The sequence below is a fragment of the Ischnura elegans genome, chromosome 1, assembly GCF_921293095.1.
Source record: "Ischnura elegans chromosome 1, ioIscEleg1.1, whole genome shotgun sequence".
In the NCBI taxonomy this organism is placed as follows: domain Eukaryota; kingdom Metazoa; phylum Arthropoda; class Insecta; order Odonata; family Coenagrionidae; genus Ischnura; species Ischnura elegans.
Window position 1 is genome coordinate 63,379,272 of NC_060246.1, and position 13,463 is coordinate 63,392,734.

Here is a 13,463-nt window from a genome sequence, read left to right on the forward strand (position 1 = left end):
TCCATGTTTATCATACCAATATTGGTATGCACATAATATTGGATGCGACCTTAAGTTCGTATCAGATATTGGCCCAGCACTGGCTGTGCAGAGCCACCGCATGCAGCCCACATAACTGATATAAGGCCAATGCTGGCAAAGAAATCATCAGCCTATTATAGGCAAACAACATTGGGCCAATATTGTTGAATGACATTGAGTCAACATTGGCATATGTCAACAGAGGAAAATTAACTAACACATTTTGAGACATCTGGTGGCAATATACCTTTTAGGGAGAAATTTTTCGAATACCTTGAGATCTTAAAATACTTGGCTGGTTATATTTAACAATATAATTCTGACTAACTCTTAAACTGATTTGTATTTTTCAGTCGGCCTAGTGTTGGCTCTTCTCTACCATCCCTTGCTGTTCAGCAGCAGCAGCTGGCGTAACTTGGAATATGCTTTGGGGTAATACGATGGCCTGGCAATCCCCCCCCCCCCCACCAACAGGCAACGTGGGGTCCAGTAAAATTTTTGAAAAATGACATGCCTGGAAATACATTTAACATCATTTTGGCACTAAAAATTTAACTTAAGCTGATGCAGTTATTATGTATATGTCAAAACTAGACAAAAGTTTTGAATACCTTTTTATTCCTCTGAGGCTTGGGGGAGGGGGGGATCTATCCCCTTATCCCCTATATTTACGCCACGGAGCAGCAAGCTAGTAGTTTCGTAATCTAACCATCTGAGTCTTGATCGGCCTTTCCTTCTTGAGTGGTACAACTTTTCTTAGGGAAATTTTTCTTCTATTTTCGTTATATGGCCTGCCCACTTTGTTCTCCATGCTTTCAAATATTGGGAAATGCCTTCACTTTCAGTTAATTGATTCAACTCAGCATTATATCTTATTTTTCATTTATTCTTTTAATTTCCACCTGCCTTACCCCAAAACACACACCATTTGCAATTCCTCAGTTCCTTACTCTCTAGATCCCTCCCTTATATCCTACATTTGACCCCACTGGTATTTTGTCCTTCATTATTCTATCAATAAATGACAGTAGGTGATTTTGGGCTGACCAAAAGCCTACGTTTGGCCAATACTGGGTATCTACCTGGGATAAGGTATCCCTGTAAGTTCCTATTTAGTGAAAATAATCACCATCATAATTCAATCCTGCAAACAACCCTAAGCACATGAGAACACATGGTCACATAACGCTCTGTACTAATTCTGTGCAATCATATTTGTTCATGTATTTACCCACATGAGTGTGGGCACTGGGTTAACAAGGCTCTGCCAGAGATTTTAATGCACATTAGTGGACACTTATCATTTCCTTAGTATTGGCTCTCATCCTTTAACTTTTATGGTTTCCTAGCCCTAATTTACAACATTTAAAACTGCTTCCACCAATTTAGTCTTCCAGCATTTCCACTACAGCAATAATTTGATCCAAAGAAAAGGAGCCAAGATGGAGACACAGTTTAAATAAAAAGCTGACTCAAAAATTAACACAGAAGACAACGCTACTTCATCACTTTTATTGAGTGATCAGCAACAGGTCCACAAATAACTGCAGATAGAAGTGCATAAGCGAAATAAATTCACCAAACATGGGTAAACTTAACCATATCAGCCTTCATAAGACTGAGCTCATTGTGGCTCATTTAGTACCCACTATACCATGAAAGAATATACTAGGCTACCATATTTCATGTAAAAAAAGATGAACTCCATACTAAGATTGAAAACTGATCGCAAGTCATTTTTCATCAACTAATTTGGTCCTTTACGTTTTGAAAGGATAGCAAGAGATTTTAACATAGATTTCCATAACTGCAACGAATTATCACAAGTATTGATGGTAAATTAAAATTATCCAATTATAAGGAGTAATTTGAACTGTACAGGATTTCTATGGATGTATAACACTGAAAGAAATTAGGCTGAGTAGAACTTTGTAGAAAAGCCATGATTCACTCAATTTCACAAACTGCACCAACTTTAGAAAGTGATTCCTTCAATTTCTCAGCTTCATCTTTGGGAAGATCTGCTTTCACTACAGTGGGTGCACTTTCCACAAACTTTTTTGCCTGAAAAATGAACATGACACATTCCATCTTAAATTTCAAATATAGACCTGGAGAAACAATACAATTAATATTTCTTTAGTAAACAAGTTATTATTATAATCTACATACTAATATAATTCTAATTATCCTTTTAAGAATGTACCTTGTACACAAAGTTTGCTTAACATCCTCGAACATAAATTATTCTGCAATACATGAAGAACTCCAGGGTAAAATAATAAAAAGACTATGCAAACATCTTAGTTTAGTTAGGCACTACTTATTAATAAGTTTGTAAAATTAAAAATAATTAAATGATGTATTTTCTTAACTAATTATCAAAATACTAACCTCGACTGGTTTCAACACACTAAAGTCATAAAAACATATAACTATGATTTAGATGCAGTGTCTAGAACTGCAAATTTTTATAGGAAGGACGTTTTGAGAAACGGACGAAGAACACTTTGATTCTTCCATCCATGCTGGCAACAAGCACACACATCTCTGAGTCAGAGTCATTGCACCTCATTTGAATGGTTTTAATTCTCCCTCAGAGCTACAACCCAAAGGATAACTTGATTGAGTGAGAGTAGAGCCCCCTCACCCAGCCTCAGGCATTTGAACTTCACACATTCGGGTGAGCAATTCCTTTCTCCATGCCAATTTACACAATGGATTTTTGATTGGGATGTCCTAAGCCTTCACCTAAGATTTGAACCAGGGATTCTTAAGTAAGTAGACAAGCATTACCCACCAGGCTACCATGATTCCCTGGTTTTTCAAGCACTCGCTAAAGCACAGTCATTCGATTTCTACAAAAAATCTCCACGAGGAATAATCAGGGTTCCCACTCTAACTAATTTATAAAATTCACGATTTTTTCCAGGTTTTCACGGTCTAAATTGCGTCAAATTCACGGTCTGTTTGATAAGCCATTTTAGGAAGAAATATTGATCTCATAAAAATCACTGGCCGCACGTTAACTAAACATATAGCACATGCGATAAACGCCGGGAATGCAAAACGCAGCAATGAAAATGCTCTTATGACGTCGCCTATCGTTAGCAAAATTCAGGGCCGGCTAAAGGTTGCGAGTGAGAAAAAGGAGGGAAGACAGGGAAGTGAAGAGGTGTCTGATTTCTCACCAGGGTTAATGATCGCTTTGGTTAAAGGTCGTCCAATCACACTGTTTAACCCTTGAGTGATAATTGAACATTTTTCTGTTTGTTCATTCTTGCTACATCTCTGCCTGCCAAATGAAAAGCACCAGCCTAGCATCCCTATCTGCCATATGAAAGGCATTTTTGGGGACTGCTTCCCTATTGGAAAAAATCAGCCGATTCAATTGAAAATTCCAATTGAATTCAATTGAAAATGCCAATTTTCAATTGGATTTCCTTGTATTCAATTGAATATCCAAAAATTAAATTGAATTTTCAAATTTTCAATTGAATTCTCAAATTTTCAATGGAATTCCCAAATATCCTATTGAAATCTCAAATACTCAATTGAATTCTAAAATATTCAATTGAATTCTCCAATATTCAATTGAAATCAAAATTACCGTTATTCATATGTTTACGTGCACATGGTTGACTGTGTTGTGGTCAATTGTGGTTAAATTTTTGCTTGTGGAGAAAAGACTATTTAATATCGTTGTTATTTAACCTGTGCTTGATCCCCACAGCGTTGTGTTAGGTCATTCGTGTGTCTCTTCAGTGATATAGTGGAAGTCTTGATGTGATTGTTGTGCTTTAGTGTGTTCATTTAGTAATGTATCATTTGCCTTCAGTTTTTTGACTGGTTATACTAACGTTTGTGTTTAAAATGTAAGCATATTTATTCAACTTAATTATGCATACGTGCATTACTTCGCCGACAAAAAACTACTAGCATTGTCGGAATAGTGTGTATCACGCAGGTTTGTTTGTGTTAAGTGAAATTCCCGTGTTCTTGTATAAACATGAGTGACATGTTTCTGTTGTGAAAAACAAGTTACGTTGGCTTAATGCAAAACCAGAATTATATTAATTAGTATTTTAAAGTAGCCTTTCTTAGATAAAGAGGTGTGAGATATTTGTTGGTGAAGTTGTTATCGCTAATCGCGGAAAAACGTTTGCTTTTCGACAACTATTCAACGTTGTTTGAACTGGTAAAAGATGTGGCTCTCGTGGTATAGTTGTTGTTCTGATAATCATGGCAAAATTACACAGCTTTTCGATAACTATTGTTGATTGTGAGAAGTGATGGAAGATGTGGAAAAGCCCAATTAAAGTTTTTATGACACTGCATCTAAAAATATATCAACTTTAATTTATGTTCACATATTTTATTTATTCAGAATTCGGGATTCGTGAAATTTAGATGTTAAGTATATCCTACCTAATAATAAGTTTACCATATTGGATGTATTTGTATTTTTTCAATTGAACCGTTCAATTGAAAAGTGACATATTTCAATTGAATTTTTCAATTAAAAATTTTTCAATTGGAAAAAATTCAATTGCAATTTGTCACTTTTCAATTGAACATTTCAATTGAATTTTTTCCCATTGAATTTTTCCAATAGGGTTCTTCTTAACATGGCCCTGACATCCACCCTAAAACCTTACCACTATGGGTTGTTTGAGATAACTGTGATTTGTTTGCTCGTAGCAAGACCCTGACAGCCATAAAACTCACCATTTTGAACCGTTTTTCATAAAATTCCGCAATTTATTAATCTCGCACCTACCGCTTATCCTGGTGGGTATTCAATACCTCCAAACACCCCGATATTAGTTGCACCTTAACCCCCCTAGCCTTAATTCCTAGCTGCAACCCTGCTTAGAGCAACCTCCATATGGACACAAAGAACTTACCACTAAAGAGAACAACTTCATGAATGAACAATACTGAGTGTTTCTCTAATTATGAGAAAGGCTAAAGCTCGTGTGGGAGCCAAAATCATTGAAACCTCATTAACCTTTTCTCCACTCCTAATTCAGAGAAGTATTATTCGCTACTGACATTTAACACACTCCTATAAGTCTCATTCATACCCCCTCATTCAACTCAACCGTTTCTACAGCAACCTCACTCCCTCTTATTTTCTTTTTCTGAGACTACTGAAGTACGAAATGCTGTGAGTAACCTAGACATTGAATACGAGTGGGTTAAAATCAGTAGAGAATGGTACTCCAACAAACTGTGAGAAAACACACATCCTTGAAACACCTTTCAGCACACAGTGACAAAAAAGGTCTCCTGGAAATGTCTGTGAATATATTTTTATATAATTACAGGTATTATCGTACGTATGATATTTAGAACTAAGAAAATGCTATCTTCTACACCGATAATTACTAACCCATACTGAATTGGAAAATGATTTACCTGAACCAAGTTCATTCCTTCCAGAAGGTTTTTCACTTCCTTAATCAAAGCAACCTTTTTCGAATCATCAAATTTCAACAATTTGACGGTAAAACTAGTTTTCACACTTTTTGGAGCTGCTTCTTCTTCCTCCTCCTAAATAAAATAACGGATTAAAATTCCATTAGGTGGCATTTTTGAATTTATTCGCTTCAGTCCTTTGCCAAAGGACGATCACATTAATTACTTTCTTAAAGTTATCTTACCTTAGGTGAGGCGACAGATTGCGAAATAGCCATCATTGGGGTATCAGGAAGATTGAGAGTTTTTCTTAAAAGAGCACTAAGTTCTGAAACTTCTATTAAATTTAAACTGGCAATATCATTCACGATTCGGTTTAACTTGGCAGACTCTACTTTAGGTTCATTTTCAGTCTTAGGCATTGTTAAGACCTGGGTAGAAAATTGCTTGTATACCCCTGATATTCCACTGAAATTAAATTAAACACACTTTACTTAAAATTCATCAGAGTAATAGACGCCATGTGAGCATCTTCATTTCATCTTCTTCAACAAATACCTAACACCTCAAATGCAACGATTTATACGCACAGTTGTAATCAAACGGAAAAATTACTGGCAATATAAGTGCCATACACACACTTAAATCTCTTTCGCACCATTGTACAGTGGAAACGCACAAAATCGTTTTGCGATCGAGTATATTTCGCTTTTAACGTGATTACACACACATCACTTATGGAAGTTACTTAAAATTGCTCTATATAATGAGTATAATTAATACATTAGCATATAATTACCATTTACAGCGGCTTAAATGCCGATAATTTCTAACGATGGAATTCATCTTCTTGAGTTTGGGAACCAGTAAATCATCAACTGACTTTGGACCTCGATAGATTCAATCACTGGATATAAAAAGTAGTCCAGCACAAAAGTTAACACAGAGTACCTTCTCCCTCATAAAAGAACGACAAAAAAACAAACACGATGGTTGTAAAACTGACACAACTTTATAAAAGTGAACAGGCTTCGTATGTTTCCTCTTCTGCTCCCTCTCGATTGAACGTAGATTTCGATACCGGCGACAGATCGATGCCCGATGCGTCGACTCTGTCGATGGTGGTCGATAGAATGGTCGATCAAGCGCCAAATTCAAATCACCACCAACTGCGATTTTGTATATTTCTTATGGGAGTTACTTAAAATTATCAACTAAACTATTATCAACCCAATAAATTCCCTTGATCTCAAATGGATATAAGATAAATGGAAATAAGGTAAATTCCATTACATTTAAGCCACCATCATAGTATTCCAGTCTTACCATGTTCACCACTATCAGTGGTCAACAGCTTTCAAGTATGTATCGCAGAGGCAGCTACAGACATACGTACCGTAAGCGTAGCCATCAACCAACATGCAGAATTTTAAGACATTATTTCCATCATATTCACAAGCATCATTTGCTATTTCTCTTGAAGGTCACCCATTCTTATGACAGTGAACATGCATAACTGCTCCAGGAAGGCTACCATACTATGATTATTTTACCGCAAGGATGCAGAGAAACTGTAGAAAAGCAAATGAGGGGATTAAATATGAAGAAATCTATATGTCACCTAATCTATAAGATTTAAAGCAGGAGAAAATAATTAATCTACTCACAATGCAAGAGATTTCAGCCTCTATCACCATTATACTCTCAATACAACAAAAAAACCACCACACTATGGAATCTCCTCAACTGGCCAAGACAATTATTACATAGGTTAAAGAAAGAGGAATATACTGAAACAATTTTAATATAAGTCGATAATGGCAGAGACAAGTGAAGATGGAGCATATGTCAAGCTCCTGAGAACTCATCCGCCATCTTCAGAGAAAACTGGAAGGCCAAATCCAAATCCTCCAAATGAATGATGGCAAAAGAAGGAGCTGCTGGTACAAACATTCCCTATTCACACTGCAACAGGCAGTTACTAATGATTGTTGGGATTGCTTCCTCCCAGAGTCAACCTGGGTCAGATTACCTAAGAGAAAAAGTACGTAGATTATAACCCAAGATGGTTTTTCCTTCTTTATTCTCTTAAGAATGGCTCACCTTCGTCACCCCCCAGCGGACCTTGTTGCTTACTCTGCTTGCAGCATTGGCGGATACAGATGGGGGGCGCAGGGGGTGCGCGCCCCCCCCCTTGCGGGTCCGCTTGTATTGCCGAACATTGCAAAACCACAATTGTAACTTTTTTATATCATAAGATGGCATTGTCTTTTACATGTTTATAATCACTTTAAATAAAATTTCGATATACTTTGCCTTTGACTTGATCATCTTTTATTACGATAAAAGTAAAGACAACTCAAGATATGTTGCGCCCCCCCCTTGAGTTTTTTCTGTATCCGCCACTGGCTTGCAGGGCTCCAAATAAACTTCCTATAGTCAGCACCATAACGGACAATTTTTGACTGGTCATATCACCACCATCCTTGATTCCATCATCAAGGTACCACAGATATCAATATTACAAGACTTCGAGAAACATGCATTGTAATCTCTGTAATCTGGCTTTGTAGTAATCTGACATGTCCTGCATCCCAGGTTGGCAACCTCTTCCTGGTTCAAGTAACATTTCATTAGTATTAAATGGAAGATTTTTCAGGATGTGTAGTAAGACATTGTTTCTTGCTTGGTACGTAGGAGTGTGTTTGCTCTATAATTAAAAAATGTGAATTGGATTTTACTTAGGTGACTCGCAGACCAACACAATCATAAGGTTCTGCTGAGTTTTAAAAATAAAGAATGAGTAGCACATTAAATACAAAGGTAGGTGCAGGTCTGATGAGTTTTGAAAGTAAAGAATGAGAAGTACACATGTCAGTCATGGTTCAGTCGTTGGACGTGCTAGGCTGGTGCTCCGCTACCCAAGGGCAAGTCCTGCAGTGACGGGTCAAGTTTGATTCCAGAGTTAAGTGTGTTCACTACGTTACGTGAAATCCCGGGGGTATCTACCGATTCGATCGATAGATTTTTCTTCCTCATAGGAAAATCTACTAGAATTGGTAGAATATTAATTGCGTATGCTTGGTTTCGCTTATAGTAGGGCCCGCCCGCCTTGTGACGGTGCGGGACTCCTCGTCCCTTCCCTTCCTTCCCTATCCACTCCCCGGAGGCGTCGTCGGGCTCTCATCACGGTGGCGCCTCCTTCCTTGTTCCTTCCCGTCCTTCCCCTTCTGGGTGCAGAGGAGAAAAGCTCGCGCTTACAGTCCCTGCCCCAGTAGTGTATCCCCGCGAGCCCGCCCTAGGGTTTCGTTCCCACTCTGTGAACATAGGGGACGTGGATTATATAAGTTCTGAAAATCAGATATGGCGGTGTCCTCCGTGTGCGAGGACACAAATATTTCTCAAGTAATTCTCATGCTTGAAGAGGCAAAGATAGAGCGCGTATGGAGGCTGATCTGAACACTGCAATGGAGTTTGTGCACATGCAAACGGACGACAACAAAAAACTCCTCGAAGGAAATAACACAAAAATTTCTGAATATCTTGCACTTATTGACCAGCTTAGACAGGAAAACACTACTTTAAAAGAGCGTGTGTTAACCTTGGAAAAAGATATTGATGTGAACGAGCAGTATCATCTATCCAACTCCCTTGAAATTCATGGGATTCCACAGGAGTTAAACGAGGACACATTTGATGTTGTTAAAAAAGTTGGAAACACACTTGACATGAGCATTACTCAAGAAATGGTTGATATTTGTCATCACCTGGGCAAACGACGCGAAGGAGCAAGGCCGCCGGGCATATTGGTCAAGTTCGTCAGAAGAGCCATCAAGGAAGAAATGTTGCAGAAAAGGCGAGTGAAAAGGACCCTTTCGACCCTACACCTGGGCTTGGCAACGAGCAACCCCATCTACATCAATGAAAGCCTATGTCCAGATAGGAGGAAGCTATTTGCCGCTGCTCGAGAAGTGCAGAAGAAAAAAAAGATTATAGATTTTTATGGATTAGAAATGGAAAAATTTTCATAAGGAAAAAAGAAAATTTTATCATTAAATATAACTATATAAACAAAAGATGATATTATTAATTTGTGATAGCATAATTTGTTCATATTGTGCTATCTCCCTGTTATAAAATATTTTTCTATATTTCCTTAGCATTATTCGTTTCCATGATGCAAATGTTGCCTTGTAACGTTCAATCTTGTTTTTGTCCAAGATGTTAATGAAAGGATATCCTGGTGTACTTAAAACTATTTCCATGGCACTAAATGAGGAATCTTTTTCAATTTTCAATGATTTCTGTGGCAAAGGTAATGACTTGGTCATAATGAATCAGAATATTCGAAGCTTGAGAGAAAACTTCAGTTCCTTTGAAGTTTTTTTTTAGGTTGGATGAAAAGTTCTCGGGCTCTCCACCGTGTAATAAATTTTTTATTTAATCTCTATTACCCGGTGGAAAGCCCGAGAACTTTTCATCCAACACCTACGCCGGTAAAACACCCGATTATATTTTTTTTTAGGTTCCCTAAACAAATTACCTCAAGTAATAGTACTAACAGAAATCTGGGTGAAAGATTGTGAAACCTTTCTTTATAATATTAAAGGGTATAACCAATTTGTTAAGTGCGATGAGCAGGCATTGTAGTGGTTTACGTATCCCATATTTACAATGTTAGTAAGAGTACAGTAGATATGGGAACTGCTGATGTTATCAAGGTAACTATTGATCTTGGGGGTATGTCCCTTTCTGTTGTTGCCGTCTACCGCCTGCACTCAAACAGTGTACATAACTTTTTAGAAGAACTGAATCTTGTCTTTTGTGCTTGTTCAGAAAAAAAATTAGATTGTCACTGGTGACATGAATTTATATATTTTAAAACAAACACCTAATGTAGACAAGTATAATACGATTATGTCAAGCTACGGATTGGAACAATTAATAAGCAGTCCAACTAAAACTTTTGGAAATAGCCAAACATATATGTATATTGTCAAACATATATGTTTATGTATACATATTGACCACATATACCTAAGATGTAAGAGCAATGTTAAATTTAAATCGAGTGGTATTTCCTCAGGTCGAAGTGACCATGATCTAACCACATGCGCACTTACTATTTCTCACACTGAGAAAGTCCAAAAGAAGGATCCACGAAAAAATCAAGACATTAAGAGAACTGACCACCCCAAATTGAAACTGTCATTAAGCTGTGTCGACTGGTCTACTGTATATGACCAACAAGATGTTACTATAGCTTTCAACATCTTTTCAAAGAAATTAACACAAAATGTAGAAAATTCTGTGACAACCCGTAGGGTTAAGTATACACCAATCCAACCTTGGATGACCACTGATCTATGTAAATGGCTGTCACAGAGAAATATATATTAATTATATAAGAAACTTAAAAATAAGCCAGATGACAAAAAACTGCATAGATATTTCAGTGCTGTATGTACTAAGCTTAGAAATGAGATGATTGTCAGAAAAGAAAGTTACTACTTGAATCTGTTTAATAAAAATGATTTAAAAAAGCAATGGCAAGTGATCAACAGTGTCCTTGGTGTAAGTGGTACTAAGGCTGTAACTGAAAAAATATGTGTACCTGATAGGCCGCAGGTATAGTTTTTGACAAATCCCCTAGATATTTCAAAAGAATTTAATAGCTTCTTTGTTGGCGTCGTGAAGAAAATGAGAAATACAATGGAGGCTATAGACAGTAACTCACAATTTAGTCGTTCATTTCCAATTAAGCACTTTTCAGGACTCTTTTTCACGTACCCAACCACTGCTTTTGAGGTAACTAATGTCATCAAAAAACTTAAAACAAATAAAACGCCAGGATTTGATGGAGTTTCAGCCTTCACTCCAAAATATGTTAGTGAAATATTAGCTCCTGTAATATCCTTTATAATAAATCTTAGTTTCAATTCGGGTGAGTTTCCCGAGGGTATGAAAATTGCTGTTGTAATACCAATTCCCAAAAAGGGCAGTCGAACTGATATGAATAATTACATAAGACAGATATTTAATTTACCTGTACATACTAAAAAGTGTATACAACTCACCAGTTAATTCAAAACTGCAGTATGGTCTTTGTTGTTGGGGTGGAACATATATCTCAAATCTAAATCCAGTTTTATTGTCACAGTAGAAAATAATAGGAATGATAACGGGTGCAAAAAGAGATGACGCTTCTTATCCATTATTTAAATTACTCGGTGTTTTACCCCTTAGAGATTTATATGTTTATAGAGTCCTACCCATGTTTTATATCAGAGGCGGAAATGTCACTGGCTATGTAAATATTTCCTACCATGGCTTGAGGCCACGGAATAGAGTACCTATTCCAAAACTGAATAACGAAGCTTTTAGAGGTCTTATTTTTATTGTACTACTAAGATGTTTAACCTTCTACCATTTCATATCACCTCTATAAAGTCCTTGATGTTGTTTTTACGTGAATTGAAAATATGGCTGTTCTCCACAGACAATATTGAAGAGTAGGTACTTGTAAATATTATCTTTGTACTTTATTTTAACATTGTATGTTATTAGTCTGATTTCTGTACAGTGTATGGAATATTTCTATATAAGTATAATGGTAATTAATGAGTTTGTTTTCATTTGTTTTTATGTTTCAATCCTTCACAACATTCTCAAAGGAACACATGTTAAAAAAGTGTACTTCGACTCATTAGTTATGGCATATTCTTTTGTTTTGGCCGTACCAGCCAGCTGTCAGCTTGTTAATTTAAGAGGTGGCAACCCCAACACTGGTCCTTACCACAGGGGTGCCTATATGTATTCCACCTTGTAAAAACTCATGCTTAAGTAAGCTGTTAAAATTTCATGTACCATAATGTGGAATAAATTATATTATTATTATTATACAAAGGTAGATGGTCACATACATACTGAAGTAGGTTGAATAAAATATAACTGATAACTTCTGGCTTTACTTTGTGAAACCTCAATTTGTACTTGTTTTTCTATCCTTGCAAAGGAATAAAGGGAGAATATGCAAATACATGGCTACATGACCCAAACGTGAGAGAAGTTTGAGTAGTATTAATCATAAAGCATAGCACTCCCTACAAGACATTTAAAACAGAAGAAAGCCCCTTCCTTCCAGGGGGGTATTCCATACTCCCCGAATGCACATCATAACCCCCCTACAAAATTGATTCTGAATTCTCCCCTATCATTGACATGCCTGTATCTATTTCCAATTTCCTTATTTTCACCCCTGAACAAAAAGTCAGATGGTTTGTATCCTGGTTGGTTGAAATTACACCAGAACATATCACTCTGTTGGTATTTCTGCTGCCGCCCCAAGTTTTGTCAAGGCAGTTGTGCCTTATGCTGCAAGGGTACTGCACCAGAAGAACTGTTTCCTCCTTGCCCAGCTTTGCCAGTATGATTATCACTGCTTGATAGTGTGAAACTGCTACTGACTTCTGTTTCCAGATAACATATGGAGCAAAAATTCCATTGTTAGCACTCCCTAAATCAGCTGTTTCCTGCTAATCTTCACGAAAAAGTTGGTTTGTCATTTATTGCTGCATCATATCCTCCTCCATCTAGTCGCATTTCTCTTAAAGTTGCCTCCTCTACTCAGACCTCAGGTTCCCGAGAAGGAGATAAAGAGACAGCCTGCCATCCACATTTTAAGCCATTTGTAGATAATCTTATCACCCTCATCACGTAACCACACAGGGAGCTAAGTCTTAAAACACCTTCTCCTCACCCGACAATTTTGCTACCAACACTCACGCTTGTCCCAAATATAAAGAACAGGGTAAATTTTCACGCGAATATTGAATTCTTTTCAACAAATTAAATATGCTAAAACTCACACATAATCAACATCGTGCTATCCTTAAATGTGGAGGATTGGATGATGAAATGACAGAAACAAGCTGTGTACATCCTCTTCTGGAAAAATAACATTTTAAGCTCTAGAATTACTTTTAATGGCTTCATCTATTTCATGAAATGATGATCATGAA

General features: G+C 36.9%; 1 protein-coding gene across 1 annotated transcript; it reads right to left on the minus strand.

Annotated features, from left to right (window-relative positions):
- Positions 1-1,500: 1,500 nt before the first annotated feature.
- On the minus strand, positions 1,501-6,528 carry LOC124161906 (39S ribosomal protein L12, mitochondrial). Its single transcript, XM_046538167.1, has 4 exons — positions 6,242-6,528; positions 5,688-5,910; positions 5,443-5,577; positions 1,501-2,085 (listed from the first exon to the last, which is right to left on the minus strand). The coding sequence occupies exons 1-4, from the start codon at positions 6,286-6,288 to the stop codon at positions 1,969-1,971; spliced, it is 522 nt and encodes a 173-aa protein (XP_046394123.1). The 5' UTR covers positions 6,289-6,528; the 3' UTR covers positions 1,501-1,968.
- Between the last annotated feature and the right edge of the window lie 6,935 nt (positions 6,529-13,463).

Coding starts and splice junctions, on each gene's coding strand:
- LOC124161906 (XM_046538167.1), bottom strand. CDS start 6,288: ATGAATTCCATCGTTAGAAATTATCGGCATTTAAGCCGCTGTAAATG. Junction 5,911..6,241: donor CATTTAAGCCGCTGTAAATG/GTAATTATATGC, acceptor ATTTAATTTCAG/TGGAATATCAGGGGTATACA. Junction 5,578..5,687: donor AATCTGTCGCCTCACCTAAG/GTAAGATAACTT, acceptor TATTTTATTTAG/GAGGAGGAAGAAGAAGCAGC.